At 36.1% G+C, this 23,633-nt stretch overlaps 1 protein-coding gene across 5 annotated transcripts; it reads left to right on the top strand.

Annotated features, from left to right (window-relative positions):
- The first annotated feature begins 12,465 nt into the window (after positions 1-12,465).
- Positions 12,466-22,089, top strand: LOC109809359 (Zinc finger C-x8-C-x5-C-x3-H type family protein). 5 transcript variants are annotated; one of them, XM_083063853.1, is made up of 10 exons: positions 12,480-17,098; positions 17,657-17,861; positions 17,978-18,128; positions 18,242-18,323; positions 18,448-18,537; positions 20,244-20,298; positions 20,468-20,738; positions 20,831-20,873; positions 20,945-21,048; positions 21,471-22,089. In XM_083063853.1, exons 1-10 carry the CDS (start codon positions 12,538-12,540, stop codon positions 21,903-21,905), a joined length of 5,997 nt encoding a protein of 1,998 aa, XP_082919979.1. In that variant the 5' UTR covers positions 12,480-12,537; the 3' UTR covers positions 21,906-22,089. The 5 variants fall into 5 exon arrangements, 4 of the variants coding, with proteins under 4 accessions (XP_082919979.1, XP_082919980.1, XP_082919978.1 ...); XM_083063854.1 differs by having other exon boundaries at positions 12,481-17,098; positions 18,463-18,537; XM_083063852.1 differs by having other exon boundaries at positions 12,482-17,098; positions 18,463-18,537; positions 20,205-20,298.
- The last annotated feature ends 1,544 nt before the right edge of the window (positions 22,090-23,633 follow it).

Genomic DNA, 23,633 nt, shown 5'->3' with positions numbered 1-23,633 from the left:
GGTGTTTGGATTGTCTCCTACTGGTATGTTTTTCATAATTGTATTTTCTTTAACTATGATATTATTACAAAGTATCTATAGTCAAAAAAATTTAATGTCCAACAACTTAGTTAATAAATACAAGCTATTGTCATTTATATTAATCTATATTTTTTCATAATTATATTATTGGTATAAAATATTTACTAAAATTTGTGTCATATTTCACCTTAATTTTAATTAAGTAATTGGGAAATGAGATCGTTAATTCAACAATGAATTTGACTATTTTGATACATGAGATACATTTTAGTAATTTTTTTTTTGTTTTTATTTTTAAGTTGATATTTTTCGCTTAAATTCATACAATACATCTTATAATTTTAAAATGTTTAAATATATTTTTAGTCCTCAAATTTAGTGTAATTCTATTTTTAGTCCCTCAATTTTAAAATTGTTGTTTTTAGTCCCTATAATTTCAAAAAATCTTATTTTAGTCCTTATATTCAAATTTTGTTAAGAAATTTATCAAACATTATTACATAAAATTTACCTATTAGTATCCCTATCAGTGAAAATATCACATTAAATCCGGTTGATTTTGCATAACTGTATTAATTAATCACTTTCAAATATGTTATTGGTGACCTAAGGGACTAAAATAAGATTTTTGAAAATTACAGGGACTAAAAATAATAGTTTTAAATTTGAGGGACCAAAAACAAATTTATCTTAAATTTGAGGGACTAAAAACATATTTAAGCCATTTTAAAATTGCCTACTCTCTAAAAGAAATTCATTTCAGTTACCTATTTTTAAATTTTAATATTTTTTTTCTATGATTATCTTCCAATAATTTTAAAAATTAAATATGTAGAAATACAAAATATTTCTTTTATATATATATATATATACTTTGTAACGCCTTTGATCTTTACATTTAAATTATTACACCTTTTTACACTATTAAAAAATCTAGAAAATCAATATTTTTTTAATAACTGTCATCTTTCACATACAATCAAAAACAAAATAAAACTAAATAACCACTTACTTCTATTATCTTTCTTTTTAATTTATTTTTAATGTGTAAACACAAAAATTAATCGTCCATTTTTCTTTTATTGTAACTGTTATAATATGTGTAGCAAATTGAACTTGTTCTCTTATTTTTATTACATTTTACTTTATTTAAATAAAACATTTAGAATCATGGAGTGTTTCAATTCCATTAATCACTATAAACTTTAAAGTTATGATTTATTGGAACAGCTGCAACCACATAAAAGTGGTATTGGATATTGATAATTCATTGATCAAAGTGGTATTGGACTTGATTTCCTATTTAAGTTTTATGTATGAAAAAAACGTGTTTGAAACCACTAAAGGTAAATATTAGTTGACAAACTAATATGATGACAATTTTTCAGAAACTAATATATTAGTTATAGAACTTTAATTAATTAATTTGATGAACGGAATTTAGGCAGATTAAGGTGATGATATGAGTAATTTAAAAAAATTAACATGATGGTTTATATAAAAAATATATTTATTAATTGTTTAATTATAGGAAAATGGAGGAGGAAGGGGATGAAAAACAATAATTTTTTACTACGTTTTTGTTTATTTTAGAAATTTGGAGATGACAAATAGGAGGGTGAATATTTATTTCTTTCTATATTTGTCTCTCCTACAATATTATAAAATTTAGAATAAAAAGAAAATAGTTTATAATAATTTCTTACTTTATTGACTAATTTGGCCTACTATTATTTTAAAATTCAATTTTTGCCTTATATTGTTGTAAAACCTATGCACAATGCTACCTCTCAAGTTTCTTTATATGCAACTCCCTCATCTTCACTTTTGCCTTTTGGAAGAATCAAGGTTGTGAGTTGTGGAACCAAGGTTCTTGTTATCATTTTTGTTTGCCTTCATTATGGAGTTGGCATGGGAGTAATAGCAAAATTATTGATTTACTTTACATTATTGTAATGGTGATTGTAGTATTCTCTTTCAACTTATATATATGAAAATACTTAATTTTTTTTACATGCAATATAAATAAATTTCAATCAAGTTAATCTTATTTAATATTTTAATTTAAAAATATTCTTATAATAATAAATGAGAATACTATAATGTGATTAATAATATTTTAAAAATATATTGTATATTTTATGTAAATTTATGAAAATTAAATACATTTAATAAATTATTTTAATTTGTAAAAATAAATATTTTTATTTATATTAACTAAATTGAGACACTTTATATCTCTATATATATAAATAAAAAATATTTTATTAAGTGTTGTTGTGGTATGATATTTTTGAAGAAATTCATCCATAATATTTGGTAAAGTGGAGAAAAAATATGGAAAAAATGTTATTTTAGAGAAGTGGGTAATTATTAATTGGAGTGGGTAGTTATTTTAGATGAGTTGAAAGATAAAAGAATATGTACATAAGAATATGAAAATTAATTTTATTGAAATCAAAATAGAAAAATAAATGTGAAAATCAAATGAGTTAATGTGACGTAGCAAATTGGTGTTTTAGTAGCCCAGAACGGGTCGTTCCCAATCTGGAACGGGCTGTTCCAAGCTATTAAAATGGACAGTAAATCGTAGCTAAGAACGGGTCGTTCTGGAGGGAGAACGGGCCGTTCTGGTTGGAGAACGGGCCGTTCTGGAAGGGAGTACGGGTCGTTCTAGTTGAAGAACGGGCCGTTCTGGATGAGTTCCTGTTGAGATTTTCGTTGAAGTACTTTTGTTATAATTGTAAATCAGTTTAATTCTATCAACGGTCTCAAATACGACAAGTATACCGGCCGTTCAAGTAGTAAAAATATCGTATCCACAAGGATTAGAAGGTAAAATAAGCATTTATTGACTATTCGTGACTAAAGAATGATTCCAATTTCATAGTTGTCATGTGAATTCAAGGTTATGACTATTGGAATGTTAAACTACAAAAATAATTGATTGTGAGTGGAAAAGGTTAGAGATGGTATAATGGTTTTGTGAGGTTGTGGGGGTTAGATTTCACCGAACGTCAAACTAATGAATCCTTAATCTCTTGTTACATACATTGCTTAGTCAACCCATAAGTTTACTCAAACCTAATCCCTTAGAGAAAGAGCCTAGGTGCGGATATTAAATATCAATCCCTTGAGTACCCAATACCTACACCCGCATTATAGATTAGGGTTTAAGACTACTAATGGGTCAAGCTCTATCCCTAGATACAATCTCCACTAGGCATATGTTCCAGAACTAGTTTCAATGGTATTTCCCAATACTCAATGGAACCTTAAATCATGCAAAGGGTGATCAATCCAAAGCAAGCATTAAGCTTAGAGACGTACACAACAAAGAATGAAACAATACATATATATATCATTAAAAACGTAAGGATTACAATAGAATACGTTGGTTACATCTAACCCCACAAAAATGGGTAGAACCACTCAACAATGAAGGTAAATACAAAATAGAGATGAAGGGAGAAGTGAAGAACCGAAGGAAAGATCCACAAACGAACGGTCCCAAGCCCTGGGAATCCCTTCCGCAGCTCCTGGAGGCGCCCCTGCGTGAATGGGGAGAAAAGTCCCCGAAAATGCCTTCAAATACGAGCTTGGGGAGTCAGATTAGGGTTTACACGCCCGACGCATAAATCTTCATGCCCGGCGCGGGGTCTTCCAAATACTCTCTGCCTTAGGACACGCCCGACGCAATTAATATTACGCCCGACACAGATGTGGCTTTACAGAGGTGAGACTCCGTTTTGATCACGCTCGACGTGGGTCATGTGGCGCTCGGCGCATTCACTCTTCTCTGCTCCTTAGCTTCTTAGATTTCCAATCCAAAGGATCTTCAACTTTCCACTCTTCACTCAATACCTGCACAAAAAATGAGGTGGATTAAGGTATTGTTAGATGAATTTGGGTTAGTTATATCTGCACACAAAATGAACCAAAAAGAGAACAATTATATTGCAATGGTTCAGAGGATGAGTGAAATTGTTCAATAAGTCTCATCCAAAAAGAAGTAAAATTGAGACTTAACAACTCCCCCAAACTTAGAACCTTGCTTGACCTCAAGCAACAGGTAATAAATCTAGCAGATAACAAGCAATGCATGTGTGTCCAATTCTACATCATAGTTCACTTATATTTTCCTTTCGCAAGCATGAACCTCGGATGAACTTTCAGTCACAATTATTGCAATGGAACATGACAAGGTGCAAACAAAGGTTTCAAAAGAGATCAAAGAGCTGAGAAAAGTTAATGACTATCTGTGAATGCATCCTCACTAGGAAAGTGTTTCTCTCTATGCACACTAGTGTATCAGGGTGAGTGTTTCTCTCATATCTACTACTCACGCCACATGATTCAACTTTGCTCTTCGTTTCCAAATGAAACCAGTGGTAAAACAGATGCAGGCACTTATCACAAGGTCTTTATTAGGGCAAATCTGGGTTAAGCAGTAGCAATGTCATGGTTTTTTTAGGAAATCAAGTTGCTATGGCTTAAGAGAGCAATTGAGATTTCTACAATGATATCCCTCTCCATACCCCAATACAATAATTCAGCACATGCCCTTAACCGGACCCAAGCCATTAGCCTTTATGAGATGCATATTTACACTTTTGCATCTTTTTTTTTTTTTTTGCTTTTGTTTTTTTGTTTTTTTTTTTATAATTTTGAATGGCTGACCACATGCTTTCTTCTTCTCAAAATTCCTCATTCTTCAACTCCCCCAAACTTATTTGATGTCATCAATTAGCTCTCTTAACCAAAGCAAAGGTTATGGTTAATTTGTCATGGTTTGGGACAAGTGGAAGGTGTGGTGTTTAGGCTTAGGAAGGTATGGGTCAAGTGAAAAGTGGAGATGGCTTTTTGGCTTAGAAGGTTAACAAAATAAAGGAATATGAATGCCTTGATCACATAAATGCACAACATAAGCAAACCACTAGGGAAACTCAAGCAAAATCTATCATGCAACTTAAGCATAGTTCACTCATCGGTATTTAGGCTCAAACCTCACCCGGCTATGCATCCACAAATTATCAAACTCAGCTCAGTTCTATGATCAACATTGGAACCCGTATGCAACTAGTCATGGACTAAAGATCTAACGTGACTTGAAAATGTCTAGGGTACACGCACCATAAACATCAAACAAACCACAATCCAGAATCAACCACAAGCAAAGCAAGTATCAACAAGATTAAAAACCGTGCTAAAGCAGAATATTCACAAAAAATTGAACCAACCAGAGTAATCACCAAAAAGAAACTGAATATAATAATAGAGTTTTGGGACAAAAATAGTTAAACACTACAAATGAAAGATAGAAAATTAAACTGCAACAAAAACAATAAAAGTGGTTAAGGCATCTGGTCATCATCTGCAGCTGGTGCTCCATCCTCCTCGGCATCATCAGCATCAGCAACAGCTCCACCCCCCCCCCAAAGTAAGGAGCCTGGTCCCCAGGCCAACCAGTATAGGCATGATAGTCAGCGGTGGAAGGAAACTGGTAGCCGGGAGCAGAGTGCAGGGAGAAACTCCTGAAGGCATCCAATATGAACATCTGCCCTTGGTGGAGAGACTCCATCTAGCCATCGTGCCTCTGCATAAAGGTCTCCAGGCGGCCCTCCAGTGCGTCAAAACGCTGATGGATAGTGAGTGGAGGGCCTAGAGCAGCAGCATCGTCCATGGGCATGTCCTCATGAGGTCCAGCAGCATGGATAGGCTCCAGAGCAGCAACGGTCGGTGGGGCGCGGTCCTGGAAATAGGCAGAGATGTATCTGCTGTCAATGGCCCTGCCAGGACCCTCAAACGGAGGCGAATGGACATCCACGCCTGCAAGTTGGCATAACTGCGTGATGAGCGAAGGATGTCCAAGGGCGGAGCCAGGTGCAGAGTTGGCGCAGCCAGAGATCTCCATACAAATGATGCCGCCTAGGTCCACGGTCCTCTATGTCATAATGTAGTACATGAGCATGGATCGAGTCCAGTGCAGGTCTGAGACATGTGAGCACGGAAGGATGTTGGCATGCACCAAGGCATACCAAATCCTGACCACTGGAAGGAGATCCCGGCACTTCACGTGGAGAGGCTGCTGAGATCGGTTCCTGTGGAACCCACGTCCAGGCATGCAGATAGTAGTCTCTACTACTGTAGGATCCATCGTGTCAATTGTGTAGTTGCCATACTCAGACACCTCATCAGCCCTCAACTCAGTCCCCAGAAACTGATTAATCGTCCTGGCATCATAGGGGACTCGCACACCCCTAACATAGCTGGTAAATGGTGCAATGCCCTCCTCCAGTCTCAGGGCATTGGCATAAAACTCCTTAACTACTGCTATGTTGGCCGGGAGTGGGTAGGATCCAAGCTTATCCCACTGGCGCCTGTGTAACTCCGCCTGGAACTCCGGGACCTCATTGTCTTCTAATTCAACCCTCCGCTCCCAAATGAACTTCATGCTACTGATAGACTCAAAATGAGTCTCATTCCGCTCGGCGAGGAAGAGGTTGGAATAGGGCTGACTGGGCTTGCGGGGAGGTTGCCCCAATTGACCAGCACGGGGGCGCTTGCTTGAGGAGGCCATATGCAAAAATAAAAAAAGAAATTCCAGGCAGACAAAGCATGAGCACAACAAGGTAAACCGGGATGACCAATGTAGGAAAAGCACAATAAGGGCTAGCCTTAGACCATAAACTAAACAGACACAGAGAGAGAAAATTAAAACATAACACACAAGGGTTTCAGGGGTGCATGGCGCCGGGCGTGAAATATGTACGCCGGGCGCAGAGAGCATATAACTCTCTCTGGAAGCAAAGGCGTCGGGCGCAAAACATAATTGCGCCGGGCGTACGACACATAAAAAGCTCTCTGGAGCATGTCGCGCCAAAAACTTGTTGAGATTTTCGTTGAAGTACTTTTGTTATAATTGTAAATCAGTTTAATTCTATCAACGGTCTCAAACACGGCAAGTATACCGGCCGTTCAAGTAGTAAAAATATCGTATCCACAGGGATTAGAAGGTAAAATAAGCATTTATTGACTATTCGTGACTAAAGAATGATTCCAATTTCATAGTTGTCATGTGAATTCAAGGTTATGACTATTGGAATGTTAAACTACAAAAATAATTGATTGTGAGTGGAAAAGGTTAGAGATGGTATAATGGTTTTGTGAGGTTGTGGGGGTTAGATTTCACCGAACGTCAAACTAATGAATCCTTAATCTCTTGTTACATACATTGCTTAGTCAACCCATAAGTTTACTCAAACCTAATCCCTTAGAGAAAGAGCCTAGGTGCGGATATTGAATATCAATCCCTTGAGTACCCAATACCTACACCCGCATTATAGATTAGGGTTTAAGACTACTAATGGGTCAAGCTCTATCCCTAGATACAATCTCCACTAGGCATATGTTCCAGAACTAGTTTCAATGGTATTTCCCAATACTCAATGGAACCTTAAATCATGCAAAGGGTGATCAATCCAAAGCAAGCATTAAGCTTAGAAACGTACACAACAAAGAATGAAACAATACATATATATATCATTAAAAACGTAAAGATTACAATAGAGTACGTTGGTTACATCTAACCCCACAAAAATGGGTAGAACCACTCAACAATGAGGGTAAATACAAAATAGAGATGAAGGGAGAAGTGAAGAACCGAAGGAAAGATCCACACACGAACGGTCCCAAGCCTTGGGAATCCCTTCCGCAGCTCCTGGAGGCGCCCCTGCGTGAATGGGGAGAAAAGTCCCCGAAAATGCCTTCAAATACGAGCTTGGGGAGACTCTGTTTTGATCACGCCCGACGCGGGTCATGTGGCGCCCGGCGCATTCACTCTTCTCTGCTCCTTAGCTTCTTGGATTTCCAATCCAAAGGATCTTCAACTTTCCACTCTTCACTCAATACCTGCACAAAAAATGAGGTGGATTAAGATATTGTTAGATAAATTTGGGTTAGTTATATCTGCACACAAAATGAACCAAAAAGAGAACAATTATATTGCAATGGTTCAGAGGATGAGTAGAATTGTTCAATAAGTCTCATCCAAAGAGAAGTAAAATTGAGACTTAACAGTTCCAGAACGGGCCGTTCTGATTCCAGAACGGGCCGTTCTGCATGTAATTTTTGTACGTGTTGAGGGGGTGCAGAACGGGCCGTTCCGGGTTTGGTACAGGCTGTTCTGGCCACTCCGGAATGTCTATAAATAGGGGTTGTGGGCAGTTGAGGGGAGGAGGTTTTTTAAAGAGAAGTTCTAGAGAGAAGGGCTCTGGACTAGAAAGCTGACTTTTGAAGGATTGAAGTTCCGGGCTGAGCTTCGGAAAAGGGATTCCGCTTCTTGGCTATTTTGATCCAATCTTCAGGTAAGGGAAGCTAGTTGAAGTTAAGTTGATAAGTTACTATAGGTGTGGACATGTTTATGTTGTAAAGTGGTAGATTATGCTGATTAATGTTGTTAATGTTATATGATGAAAATGAAAAGTCGAGTTGTGAAGTATGTTGTTTATGCTGTTAATGATGTAATGCTGAGCCGTACTGTATGATGCTAATGCTGAATTTCGTTGTTGAGCTGATTAATGATGAGTTGTGTTGTGGAATGTTCATGCTGAATCATGATATTTAAGTCGTTTTGTATAATATTGAGCTGTTTTGATGAAAATGGGTTTTCGGGGTTTCCGGGGTTTTGATGAAAATCATGAGGTTTTCTTGATGGTGATTGCATGTGTAAAAAGAGGTGGTTTTTGAACTCTTGAATGAAAATGTAGTATCTTGGATGGATTGCATGTGGAGTTTCCTGGTTATTTTGCAGGTTTTGATGAGATTTTTGAAAGTATGGGGTTTGGTGCTGAGCTCGCGCTGAGCGCAGTTCTTCGCGCCGGGCGCGTAACCACCTGAGGGCAGCATTTAGGCAAGCCGCTGGACGCAAAGATGTGTGCGCCGGGCGTGCTTGAGGATGTTAGCCTCTGGATGGCCCACGCCGAGCGGGACTTGAACCGCGCCAGGCGCGATATTAGTTGTGGCTTGTTTTTGGGCTTTTGGCATGGTGCTGAGCGCGATCTTGGTCGCGCTGGGCGCGGGGACTCCTTGGAGTCTCTGCCATGGGAGCACCGGGCGCAATTCGAATTGCGCTGGGCGCGAGACCAAGGGAGGTCTCTGCCTTCCCCACGCTGGGCGTGGGTTTGGGCACGTTGGGCGCGGGAGACTGCATGGAGTCTCTGTCTGGCATGCGCTGGGCGCAATTGGTATTGCGCCAGGTGCAAGTGAGCCTTGGGCTCTCTGGCTGGGTCCCACCGGGCGCGGGCATGCTTGCGCTGGGCGTGTTGGCCCCTTGGTGCTCTTTGGTTGTATCGCGCTGGGCGCAACCACGAGGGCGCCGGGCGCGGAGATGAGATTTTACTATATGCTGGTTAATGTTGTTTTATGCTGAGTTGAGTTGAAATGGATGAATATGATGTGATGACTAGTAGATAATGTTGTTGATGATGTTGAGCTGTATCAGATGAATATTGTTGTAAGATGTGTTGATGTGTTGTAAGATGATGTGTTGTGCTGTAAAGTTGTGCTGTGTTGTATGTTGGCTGAGTTGTTGTAGGCCGTAATGGCTGAGTTGCTGTAGGCCGTGATGGCTGAGTTGTTGTAGGCCGTAATGGCTGAGTTGTTGTAGGCCGAAAGGTTGAGTTGTTGTAGGCCGAAAGGCTGAGTTGTTGTAGGTCGTAAGGCTGAGTTGTTGTAGGCCGTAAGGCTGAGTTGTTGTAGGAGATCTCTGAGTTGATATGCGTGACGACGCATTGTGTGCTTATTGCTGATTATGTTGTACAACCGATGAGACGTATGCTGACGTAGTGTTGATAGTTGTAGTTGACATATTACTTAAATTTTGCTATATGTTGTTCTTTTGATACTAGCTTACCCTTGTTGTTTCCATGTGGTTTGGACTGTGATGATCATACTATGTATGGGAGCAGAGCAGGATAGGTGGGTGGCTAGTGGTGAGTCTGCAGCTGGCAGGCGGAGCTGACTTTAATAGATGTTTTGTTGTTTCAGCTACTTGGTGTAGTAGTTTAGTTGTATTTTTGTACATTTTGAATCTAGTCAGATTTGGACCATGTATATATGTATATTCTAGACACTATATGTATGCACTTGTTCTTTTCTGTCCGATTTTCAGGTGTACTGTGTTGTGTGCAGTGACCAGCCGGGTCGTTACAGTTAATATCCATTTTATCTATTGTAATAGATATAGATTTAAAGAGTATTTATTATAAACACGTAAATTTGCTAATTTAAACTTCGTTGAATAACAAAGAATTTCAAGAGTTAGATGAAAACATTGATGTGCTTGTTAAGTGTGCACAATATTCAAGATTGAAAACATTGATGTGCTCACATATATAATATAATATATTAAAAAAATATTTTTTGATAAAATAAAATTTGCAGCATGTATGATTACTTTTTATGCTTTCAATTTATTATATATGTTGATTAAAAAGATCAAAATAGTAAAGATAGTGAGATTGTATATGTTGATTAAAAAAATCAAATTAGAAAATATTAAAAATTTATGTTCTATTTAGAATTTTTATTATAAAATATGTTTTAAAATAAATTATCATCTAAAAATTTATATCATATGTTAAAAACATGTTTATATCATAAATAAATCAAACTTGATTTTTATAAGATTTAACATATTTATTTTTATATTTTTATTAGTGTTAAATTATTATAAAGTAGGTCTTTAAGATTGTAGTTCTAACCAAACATTTAAAAAATGTCTATGATAGATAAATAAGTCATATTTAGGACATGTATTTTTAAAAAAGTTAGGTTTAAACCTATTAAATTATAATATAACCTAGTTTAACCTAATTTATTTTTATCCTTAATCATAATAATGGATATAAAAACTTGTAAAAAATAATTATGATATAAATTTATACTTTTAAAATTTATATGTAAAATTTTAATATTACAAATATGTAAATAAGTTTTGCCCCCACTATCTAAAGTTTCTGTATCCGTTACTATATATATATGTGTTATCAATTAGTAAATTAATTAAAATAAAAAAATATTATTGTAATACTAATTATAATGTTTAAGTCATAATTGATTATTGTAAATAAATATTTCATAAAAATAATGACTTTAGTTATTTTAATTATATAACTAATTCGATAATTTTTTTAAAAAATATTATATTTGAATAATAATTCCTAAAATTTATCTCCTTAAATATATGCACTCAAATTTATAATATAAAAAATAGATAATTGTAAGAGTTTCTTAATATTATTTCTTTCATTATAATGACTCACATTTATATTTATTATATAAAAATAAGAATAGAATCACACGTAGATATTTCAAAAATTCAAATTTTAAAAATTTAAACTCAAATAATTGTTTGTTAAGATTATCTAAAAAAATCCTTTCTTATCATCTCAACACCATCCCTTGTATCCTTTTATCTTTTTAGGTTAAATTATAGTTTTACTTTTATTTTAAAAACTGGATTAAATCTTATTATCTTTTAAACGGTTAAATTGATGATTTAGGGTGAGTATATATATAACAGGATTATTTGCATGCAAACAATGGTAAGTATTTCCATTCTGATGCACAGAGTTATTTGCATCTAAACAATCAGAACCACTCTTTGTTATCTTGTTTCCAAGAAGCACAAGATGAAAAACTTGAAATGCTTCCATCTCTTTGAAACCTGAATACTTTCCCAATATCAGAATCTTTGTGATTCTTGCACTCTTGCCACCTCCAATCTGGCCTCAAACTCATGCAATAAACTCACTCTTTATCCTCTTTCCATGAATTATCTTCCTTTGGTAAATTGTACAAACGGCTCAACCCCTTTGTCAAGAATGAACAATGTTGCTTCTCTTGCCCAAATTAGCTTCAATTTTCTTTGGACCAGGACCACTTGCACAACTAGCTGCTACACACATCCAAGAATTGGTATCTAAATTCTAATAGTGTGTTTACTTCCACTTTTTCAACCAGCTTTTCACATTCAATTAGAAGTTAACAATTATAATTTTCACGTTTTTTTTTAGATAAATTGAGATGATTTTTAACTTTTTAACGCGTTTTCAAACATACACTAAATCTTAAATTTTATAAATATTTTTTTTTTTATATTTAAGATTATTTATATTGAAATTCACATAATTTTATAATTATTTAGTATATAATATTTAAGATATGTATAAATGTATTTAAGATTATTAAAATTATGTAAAATTTGATATACATTTTTTAATAATTTATCTTATAAAATAATGATAAATAATATATATATTTTTTTAGATGCAAAGAGTAAAAAGGGTATGAAACAGAAGAGAAGAGGTTGTTGAGTTGAAAGGTAAACCCAATCCGAAGAGAAAAGAAAAGGAACACGCAAGCCTTACCCAATAATTGAATTGAATTGAATAAAGAATAAAAGGATAGAAAATAGGTTTAACAACCGCATTTCTCATATCTCAGATTCAATCCATGGATCAACACCACTTCCTCCACCACCACCACCACTACCACCACCCTCAAGACCACCGCACCACCCGCTACAACCTCCCTCCTCCGCCCCCGGCGCCGCCCCCGCCACTACCCTACCACCACCACCACCGCACCCCTCCCCAACCCCAACCCCAACCCCAACAACAACAGCAGCAGCAACAACAACCACAACAATTCCCCTTCACCACTCCCTCCACCGCCACCGCCGCTGCCACCTACCCTCACCACCACCACCGCCACCTCGACGACGACCCTCCCTCTCTCCCCTACGACCTCCTCCCTCCCCGCCGCACCGCCCTCCCCTGGAACCCTAACCCTAGAACCTCCCTCCCCGACGATTTCGACCGCCAATTCCACCGCCACCGCCCTCCCCCGCCGCAAATCGACCCTCTCCGCTACGATCCCGACCGCGACCGCGCCGATCCCTACGACCGCAACTCCGCCGAACAATCGTTCGCGTGGGGCGGCGCCGGTAACTACCACGGCGACGGCGATCCCGACCCCGGCTACGTCCGCGTGTACAGCGTGGAATGCGACGCTGACGTGGCGGGGCGAGGGTCCAAGAGGTGGTTGATGAGTGACAGAGAGAGGGGGAGAGAGTTGCACGAGTCTTCTTCTAGTTTAGTGAATAGTACTAACAATGAGAAATATTATCACCATGCCTCTGATTTGGGTAGGTTTAGTAGAGGGAACAATGGTAGAGAGTGTGCTCATGAATTCGCGCGCACCCCTCCTAAGAAACAGGTGCAGAAGAAGAGTGCGCTTCTTAGGATTCAGACGGTTAAGCCGAGTAACCATAGGAACCGTGAGGTTGATCAGTTAAGGTACCAGGGTTATGGTTCTGAGTTTTTCAGGGGGAAGGAGCAGTATTTGGGGCATGGGGTGAAGGGGGAGGAGAGAGATGAGAGAGAGGGGAGTCCTGTTGAGATTGATATTTCCTTTGAGTCCAATTCGCTTGTAGCGAAGGCAATTGTGGCTCCGCCACCGCCACCACCACCCTTGAGTTCGGTTTCTGTTCCTGATTTGAATGTGACTCCGGTTTTAGATTCAGATTTCGGTTATGGGGAGAGGAGTAAAAGGGTTCCGGATGGTGATTATTCTGGTTTGCAACCGGTTAGGGTGTCTTCAGTTATTGTGGATTTGAATAGGTCGCCTTTCAAGGGGAATGATAGCTCTATTTCAGGGAAGAAGGAGGTGAGTGTGCAGAAGACTGTTGATGGTAGTTCTTCCCGGCCTTCTGCCAGGGAGGCTGATGATTCTCGCGGGAAAAATAAGGTGCTGAATTCAGTTAAAGCTGGCAATGTTTCTTCTGGTAAATCGGCCCCCAGGGTTGTTAAGAAGAAGAAAATTGTTAAGAGAATTGTGAAGAAAGGAACTGCAAATTCTAAGTCAGCTGTGTTGAAATCGGTACCAGCTAATAGGCTTCCTCAAACTGTTGAAGCAGAGAGTGTAGCAGTCAGTTCTGCAACTGCCCCTGTTCCGGAGAAAATTGAAGCTAATTTGGATGAGAAAAACAACATTGTTGACAAGGTTGTTGAGCCAGATTGTTTGCACAATTTACCAAAGGAAGATAATTCATTGAAAGAGGATAAAGAGGGAGGTTTATTGCAACTGAGTTTGGGGCCAGATTCCAGGTCGCAAGAGTGTAAATGTGACAAAAATTCTGATATTGGGAAAGTATCCAGGTTTGAAAGAGATGGAAACATTTCAAATTTTCCATCTTGTGCTTCTAGTAATCAGGATAAGAAGAGTGATTCTGATTGTTTAGATGCAAATAATTCTGTCCATGATAATGCAAATACTTCTGATTGTTTAGATACAAATTGTTCTTTGCCAAATACTGACAAGGTTACTAAATCTTTAAATGGAAGTACTATTCCTGAAGTCAATCACATGGATTATGATAATGAGCATTTATGTCTGAATGAAGTGTCTCTATCACCTGGGAAATATTCAATTGTAGGATCCCCACCGAATTGGAATCTTGTAGATGTAGGTGACGAACTATTCAAAAGCAGTGATACCTTTTCAAGTTCAGAAAAAACTAGGATTCAGGATGGTCTAGATTGCCTGCAACATGCTAGTGCACTGAAGCACACTTCAGATAACGGATCATCTAATTTAGAAGATTGTATTAGTGTTCACTGTTCTGGTATCATGCATGATGCTGGAAAGCAGGTGTCCCCTAGTGATGTCATCATATCCCCTGAGAATTGTGAGACACAAAAGACATTTCCAAATTCTAATATTTCAGTTGGATCTGGTGAAGGGGACACAAGTGAGATAAAAAAGAGAAAAGCTAGAACTCAATTAAATTTTTTGGGTACAGATATAGAATGCTTATCTCTAGACCATGTAAATCTACTTAGCCTGCCAAATAATGTGGATGGAGACTCGAGTCTGTTGTTGAAAGATCCATGTCCTTCAAAAGTCTTAAATCAATCTGTTAAAAACATAGATTTTAACTCACAATCCAGCCTGGATGGGGTCACTGCTTTACATAGGAAAGGGGGGGTTTTAGAGGCTAAGGTTTATGTTGGAAATAATGACAATGATGATGCAAATGAGGTTTCACCAGCTTCTAAAAGGAAAAAAGTCACAGCTAGTCACCCAAATTTCACTCAAAGTCAATCAGAATACCATGATGTGATTGTGACTCCCACATCTGGTGCTGAAGCTCCTAGCGGTTTCAGTGGTAACCAAAAACATCAGCGAGAAGTTGCTTTGTCAAGCATGGCTACATGTATTCCCTCTATTGCTCAATCAATGCCTTATTCAGAGGATATTACTAAATTGTCTGACAATATTATGGCTGGAGGATCTTTTGAGTCTATTGATACAAATAAGGAAACCACAAGTTCTGAGTATTTGGAATTGCAGAACTCAGATATTGTCAATTCTTCACCATGTGAGGACTTGGCATTTCCAAATGTTCAGTTCTCATCATTGGAAGGTGAGTGCAGAGAAAACATTACTCCAATTGTCCCTATATGTAATACTCAAACTGATGTTTTGGTAGTTGGAAATATAATTGGAGAAAAGACTGATTTACCGGCTGTTGAAGAAAATTGCCGGTATAGAGACTTTGTGCAAAAGTCTCCAATGGCTGATATGGAACCTAATGATCTCAATATGAAGAATGATTTGCTTTCTCAGCAGAACGTTATGTCCCATCCATTCAGCAGTGATGAAGTCACAACAAGTAATTCAAATGACGAATTGATTGAGGATGCACCTGGTGCATTGTCAGATATGTTTTCACAAGGGATGGCACCTTCAGTACCGGGTAGAAGTATTATAGAATATACTGCAATCCATGATGAAAATATTTGTGGTGATGAAGAAAATCCAGATAACATATCTATGGTTGAACATGGTTCTGACTTAAATACTTTTACTTCATCAATACAGCAGACAAAAAAGATCAAGACAGATCATGCAATTGGACGGAGTAACCTGATTACAAAGAAGACAAGGTCAGAACCATTACAAGTTTCTTCCAAAGTTACAACTCAGGCCCTTAATTCACATCGTTCTGAGTTGAGTGGGACCAAAAATCAGTCAGGTGGTGTCATTCTCAAAACTTTTCCAGGTCATTCTTTCACCTTTTTGAAGTCAAAGACCAAGACATCTACCTCTTCAACTCATGTGTCAAAGCCCAGAACTTGGCATCGTACAGATAATAATCCTCCTGCTTCTCTACCTAGAATCAAGCCTTCAGTAGGAACAGTTCCTCCCAAAAGGCCAATTCTAGAAAGGAAAGTGAACTTTCAAAATACCTCTTATGTTCGTAAAGGTAACAGTCTCGTAAGGAAAGCTACACCAGTTTCTGCTCTACCACAAGTCTTCTCTGTGAAGCAGTCATCTTCTTTGGGCTTAGATGAAATACCAAAAAACATTAAATCTGAAAGCAGGGCTGATGAAATAACAAAAAGCATCATGTCTGAAAGCAGGGCTGGTGTGACAGATCAACCAATGCACTTGAGTACAGGAGCTACAAATGCTCCTCAGCAGAAGCAGAGAACACCTCCATTTCCAATTGACACCAAATCAGAGGAAAATACATCATCCTCATTCGTACAACCACAATCTGGGGGTTTCTGTGAAAGTACATCAGATCCTAGGAAATTTATAGAAACCAATAATAATGCACCAAACTATTCTGAAGATGCACTGAAGCATAATGAAACTCCAGAAAATCAAACTAGTCCATCTGATAATGGGGAGAGCCAAATTGAAGCAAACAATGGAAATACTTTTTCTTTGAATACAAAGAAAATGGTATATATAAGGCCCAAAACAAATCAATTGGTTGCAACTTCAAATTCTTGTGATGTTTCTGTCTCTACTGATGACAATGGCCAAACTGCCTTCTCTGATGGCTACTACAAGAGAAGAAAAAATCAATTGGTTAGGACTACATTTGATAGCCATGTCAACCAGACAGTTGCAATGCCCAAAAGCACCACAAATTCTGAACGACAAGGAACTAGTAATGCTCTTTGCATCAGGAGGTTTAGTAAGAAGCGGTCACATAAGGGTATGCGTGAAGAACTTATGTTGCCTAATTTATATCTCTTATCTGTGCTTATATGATCTGTTGCCAAGTTTCATCAGGATTAGACAGGATGCAACTGAAAAAGGATATGCTTCTTTTTGCTTGAGGTTCAAATAATATGTTCAGTAGAGTATAATAGTTTATTTGTTAACAACTGCAGTAAATTGCTTCCTGTCCTTGCCTGTATATTAGTTGCTACTTGCTACACATACTTCAACTGTATTTGTTGCATATTCATCTTCCTATTTTGTTAATCTTATATGCTTGTTTAGAAATTGCATGTTCTTTCAAGTATTTCTTTGCAAATTGGTAATAAATGTACCTTTAGCCTTTCTTAAATGTCTTCCCTTTTTGTTTCTTTGCATTTATTTTTGAATAATATTTCATGCGTGATTTGAGCTACTAGTGAAGTGATTTTACTAATGTTGCTTAATGTTCTCGATCATTGTGTTTTAACTACCATTAGCAGAGGACTTTTTAACCGGTGGTGCTGTTCCAATTATATGTTTTGTTTCATTTAATTAGAAGTTTTATTTGCAGTTTCTAGGAGTTCTTGCAAACGTTCAAGAGCCTCATTAGTGTGGACGCTCTGTAGCAAAAATTCTTCTAAAAATGATAGGGACTCACGGCAACAATATCAGAAGGTTTGGCCTCAATTGTTTCCATGGAAAAGAACAACTTTTTTAAGAAACTTCATTCATAATTCTGCTTCAAACTTCAATAGTAGTTCTGTATCTTCAATCAGGTACTTGAGTATTTCTTATTGCTTCATTTATTTTTGCTTTTTAACTGATTTTTGTTGTGTACCTCAACAATATTCAATTACAAATTTGCAATAGTCAATTAATGTTTGTGTTTCAGCAAAAAATTGCTTCAGTTGAGAAAGAGGGATACTGTTTACACTAGGTCAACCCATGGGTTTTCTCTTTGGAAATCCAGAGTTTTAGGTGTTGGTGGGTGTAGTTTAAAATGGTCCAAATCCATTGAGAAGAACTCAAAGCAAGCTAATGAGGTTGGTTTGGCGTTTTGTACTACTGTGATTTTCATTAAGTTAGCAATAATTTATTTTACATCAAGTAAAATAGATCTTGGCTATGATTTATACAATTTCTTGTAATCATTTAGGAAGCCACACTTGCTGTTGCTGCAGTGGAGAGGAAGAAGAGAGAGCAGAAAAATGCGGTTTGCATCGGTTCTCAGTCAAAGAGTAGGAAGCATTCTTTCCATGAGTGTTCGTCGTATCAATGCCGACAACTCTCTGCTTTTGTGCCATTAAAACATATGCTTCATGTATTTATTATCTTTGTATGTTCCTCTGACTTTGAAAGTAGTGGTTGATTGTGCAGGAGAACGTATATTTCGTATTGGTTCAGTTCGATACAGAATGGATCCTTCCAGGAGGACACTTCAGAGGATTTCAGGTGGTCAACATTTTTAGATATACCATTTTACTTGGATTTTGTGCTACCTTAACTTTTTTTTTTTTCATTTCTTAACATATTACAATGATTTAAATGAATACATGCTTTTGGACCATTATTCATTTCACTTAACAGGGAGTGTATATTAGAGCATTGCTCAGATTAGATAGCAAGTTTGTATTTTCTATTTATTGATGACAAATATCAACTATCAACTGTTAAACCTTTGAATGATTAACAATTACCTTAGGCATCTGATCTCCAATCGCCTGAGGATGTATGATTTGACATTGAACACATTTTTGTTTAGTTTAGATATTTTCCTTTTTTGAAGTTTGATATTGGAGGTATGTTCAAGTTTGGAGACTTGAGGCAGCCAGGGTGGTGTGAGTAAGGATCAAGTTTGGAATTGAGGCTTTAAAGACCTTTCCCAGGTGATGGGTGGTAGTAGGAAGGGAATCATATAGAATATTAGGGAGGCTTGAAAATAGAGGGAAGAAAATTCATTTGAAAGAGTGAGATTTGAGAGCAAGCTTGCCCCTCCGAGATCTAGCCTAGTTTCTTCTTTCTGTGTTAGTCTGTTTCTGTAATTTCATGTGATTCTGGTTTTCAATCCAATTTTCTATAATTAACTAGAAGTTGCAATTCTTTAAGGTCAAGCTTTTAATGTTTGATTGTCTGAACTTTTAGAAATCCTCCTTGGTACAAGCCAAAAGGCATGTCAGCTAGTCAATGCTTGTCAGTCTCCTTTTTATTCTTTTTTATTCTGAAGCACCAAATTACAGCATACATAATACACCTTTTAAAGGCTTTGCCTTATTTACCTTAAAACTGATCTAGAACTGGTAAGATGTACCAGAAAAATTAGGAATTGGTCATGTAACCTGTCCAATTGACCCTAGAAAACCTGGAAGAAGCCAAAAACTGATCTAGAACCATTTTGAGTTGTGAACTTGAGACAGTTGAACTTGTCTATTTTTTACTACAATGATTATTTATTCCTAATTTATGATCAAAACACAACATTCCCCCTCTTAATTTGTCCAATTTGTGAGTGTTAGTTGTCTTTCCCTTTTCACTTATTCAATGCAGGGCTAATATAGGTTAGAAATCATCTTAGTATTAGTATAATACTTCTAGCTTACTTGTTAATGTGATAAATCAATTTAATGTTAATATATATATATATATATATATAATTATATATATATATATATATTCTTGGTTTTATCTATACATTTAACATAACTATGTGAATTTTTTCTTTCTTGATGTGTGTAACACCTTGGTTCAACCCTGGTTTACCTCAAAACCTTAAACTGTTTTACTGATTCATTTGCTGATTCAATTCTGAAAAATTGCATGTGTACTTGGAAGTTTTCTGATTTTTTAGGGTGAGTATTTGCTTCCAAAAATTATGTGAAGGACGACCAAAGATGTCTTTTTTTGTGTCAATTTTTGTGTGATGGTTAAGATGCAGGAAGAAAGTGCCAAAGTATCATTCAAACCTTCTCAATTTGAAATATTTTGCTGTGCTGAACATCAGAACTATGGCCTTTTTGTCCTTTTCCTATCGTTATATTGTTTGAAATATTTTGCTGTCTTTCTCATGCAAGTTAGAAATCATTATGTTCATCGTAAAAAAATTCTCTTAATTATCTTTGTAGATGAAGATGAATCCCTGCCCTCTACATCTTCCTGTACAGGTTTGGCTTCCAAAAGACCTTACATTCCAAGGAGATTAGTGATCGGAAACGATGAGTATGTGCATTGTTCTTCACCATCTTTTATATCTTCTGTGCATCACACTTCATCATTGTTCGTTCCGTTGTTTAACAAGTCAATTAGATGAAACTAGGTGAATTAGGAAAAGATCATATAATATTAACTCTTGCAGTTTTATTTGAATGCTTGCCATCAACATTTGCAGGTATGTCCGAATTGGCAATGGTAACCAGCTTATCAGAGACCCAAAGAAACGAAGTCGAAAATTGGCAAATGAAAAAGTTAGATGGAGCTTGCACACTGCCAGACAGCGGTTGGCTCGAAAGCAGAAGTACTGTCAATTTTTTACTAGATTTGGGAAATGTAAAAAGGATGGAGGAAAGTGTCCTTATATTCATGATCCCTCAAAAATCGCTGTCTGTACTAAGTTCCTGAATGGTTTTTGTTCTACTCCCAACTGCAAATTGACACACAAGGTTTTGTAATATATGGGGTCCAAGAAATTGAATATGGTCTATTGCATTTACGGATCTGTCTAAAGTCTGAGTTTAATTGATTTGTTATGCAGGTTATTCCAGAGAGAATGCCAGATTGTTCTTATTTTTTGCAAGGTGTGTTATAGGCAGTTGTCTTTCATCAAGTGAATAATATGAAAATTTGATTGTAACATATTTCATGGCAGGCTTATGCTCAAACAGAAATTGTCCATATAGACATGTCAATGTGAACCCCAAGGCATCTATTTGTGAAGGATTTCTCAAGGGTTATTGTGCTAATGGGAATGAGGTATTAACCAATCATGTTGAATTTTCTGCTGAGCTACTGCATAATTTGAATACTTAACTTTTACTTATTTTACCATAAGTAACTCAATTTGTGTGCTTATGAATGTTCATCACATTTATATTTTTTAAGAAAAAACATGCAGCATTGGATGTTTCATCGTGCTTACAGTGGTTATTAGTTTCAGCCTGTAACCTATTTTTTTCCGTAATCGTTTGATTGCTAATTCTGATGATCTGTCATATTGCTCATTGTATTTGTTATTTGTCAAATTATAATCCCTTGTCTGTTATTTCCACTTAAAGTTGTTTCCCTTCTGGAGAAAGTTTTGCTTTATTTAGTGACTCCTCCTCATCTACACTCTTACACTTTCCGTTTCCTTGTGATCTCAACCTAATGCTTTGCTAATTTATGTTTTTACGCAGTGTCGGAAGAAGCACAGCTATGTATGTCCTACTTTTGAAGCAACAGGAACCTGTTCTGAAGGAACGAAATGCAAACTTCATCACCCCAAAAATCAAAGCAAGGGAAAGAAAAGGAAGAGATCTAGAGATCAGAACAGTAGAGGGCGTTATTTTGGTTCTATTCCTGCTGCTGATGTTTCTGAATCTGGAATGGTGGCTCCAAAACGACTTAAACAGAGTGGTGAGCTGGAAGAGGAACTTTCTGAATACATCAACCTTGATGTGAATGCTGAAGTTGAAGACACTGTAGATCAATCATTTGAGCCAGCAGCAATGTGTGACAACGATTCCTTGGATCTACACTTGGATGATTTTGATGAACTTATTAAACCAGTTCTTCTAATGAAAACATTGCATAGCAGAGACTTTAGGTCCGTTGTAAATGAGCTAGTTTAGGTAATGCAGTGGTGCCCTTTTTGCCCCTTCTTAATTCTTTTTCTCATTTATTTTTAATGCATACCGTAAATGTAAACAATAGGTCATCCTCCCCCTCCCCCTCCCCTTTTTTTTCTTTTTGTTGATTTAACATTGTACCATAACATTTGAAATAATAGATAAAAAGAAAATTTTCTTCTACTAATGAAGTAGGACTTTCTTTCTGACATAATTAGCATAGTTAGAGGCGAGTGCCATTTAACTTACTATTTCCATTTGCATTATTGTTGCTATGGACGCAAGTGTTTCTTTTATCTATTTATCCAAAAAATATGTTTACCCCGTGATTGTTATTTTACAAAATTAATGAAATATTAAATATTTTTCTATTATCTTAACCATTTATTATGGAGTGAGATATATAAGAATGTAATTAATTAAAAAAATGTAAAATATGTTAGAAAAGTATATCTTATGAATCTTAAATATTAATTGTATTTTTTTTTATTTTTGCGTCAAATTTTAAACATCAAACAAAATGGAATAAAAGGGTTAACAAACATGGATGTGAGTTAATGTAATTACATCGTGAACTTTCATCGTTTGAGAGTGTTTTGATAATTGGATCGATTCAGCCAATCAAAATGAAAATTTGGTTAAAGAATTTATGTATTGTTTAATTATTATTATTGTTTTAACATTACCAATTAAAGTACGATTCAAGTTCAAATTTTAAAAACATTGTTTTGAGATATTGGAAAGGTGTTTGGGTTATCTCTCTGCAAATTGAACTTTTAGGTGGTAAGAACCGAAGTATCAAAATTAGATTTTACAACAGCACGTAGATCAAGCCTGAGAGAGGTGATGAGAAAGATGATTCCCTTGTGATTATAATATTTGACAATGGAAGAGTATGAACTATGAAGGCCCTTATCCATATACAAGAGTTAAGTTTGTTGAAAAACATTTGCATTGTTTTATTTTGGATGATGCTTGAATTATGTAGCCTAATTGATTTCTTGTGTTTCTATATATTTGTATCTCTCGGTATATGAAATTCGTAATCTTTGTACACAGTTTTATCTTTCTTGTATAATTTGTTTCGGAATTATTTTAGGCTTGATCACGTAACCTGAAATCTATGTGACTCCTTAACCTTCTCTATTTTTTTTACAGTTTACTTGTATATAAGTATAATATAACTCAATATGTCATTCTTATGGATATAAGAAATGATATATATTTCGTTTTAGTATTTTTAGGAATGCTTTCTAAAATTTAAAATAGTTTAAATAAAAATTAAATAAAAGGGGAGTTATAAAGATTATAGCAAATAACTTTCAATATTTTTATGAAAATATCATTTGTCCACCCTTTCACCATATGAATAAAATTTTTCTACTAATGAGAATATCATTTTTCCATAAGTAAATACTCAAAAATGTTATTGCATGACTTATAAACATGAAAATAAATATTTTCATTTTTATATTTTTGAGAATTAAGAAAGACAACACATAACAAACATCCGTATTACACACTTTTAATTACACATTTTAAATCTTATTTACATACCTTCTACACTTGTTAACTTGAGTATTTGTGTGTTTAAACAAACATCTATAGGTTTTGCTTTTTTACTAGAGATTGTTGTCGCTCACCAAAATCGTTAATGTCGCCTAAATTGTCCATTTAGTTGAATGTATGAAATTACTCTTGAACAATTCTAAAGTTGTTTCATTAATGTTC

The sequence above is a fragment of the Cajanus cajan genome, chromosome 9 (genome assembly GCF_000230855.2).
Source record: "Cajanus cajan strain Asha chromosome 9, NIPB_CcT2T_4, whole genome shotgun sequence".
In the NCBI taxonomy this organism is placed as follows: domain Eukaryota; kingdom Viridiplantae; phylum Streptophyta; class Magnoliopsida; order Fabales; family Fabaceae; genus Cajanus; species Cajanus cajan.
The sequence above is the reverse complement of the archived record's forward strand: the minus strand, read 5'-3'. Positions and strand labels throughout refer to the sequence as shown.

What these genes read in the sequence shown, in the direction of transcription:
- LOC109809359 (XM_083063851.1), top strand. Translation starts at nt 12,538, where the DNA reads ATGGATCAACACCACTTCCTCCACCACCACCACCACTACCACCACCCT. An exon ending in TTAGTGATCGGAAACGATGA is followed by an intron (nt 20,299 to 20,467) that starts GTATGTGCATTG and finishes CAACATTTGCAG; the next exon opens with GTATGTCCGAATTGGCAATG. An exon ending in ACTGCAAATTGACACACAAG is followed by an intron (nt 20,739 to 20,830) that starts GTTTTGTAATAT and finishes TTTGTTATGCAG; the next exon opens with GTTATTCCAGAGAGAATGCC.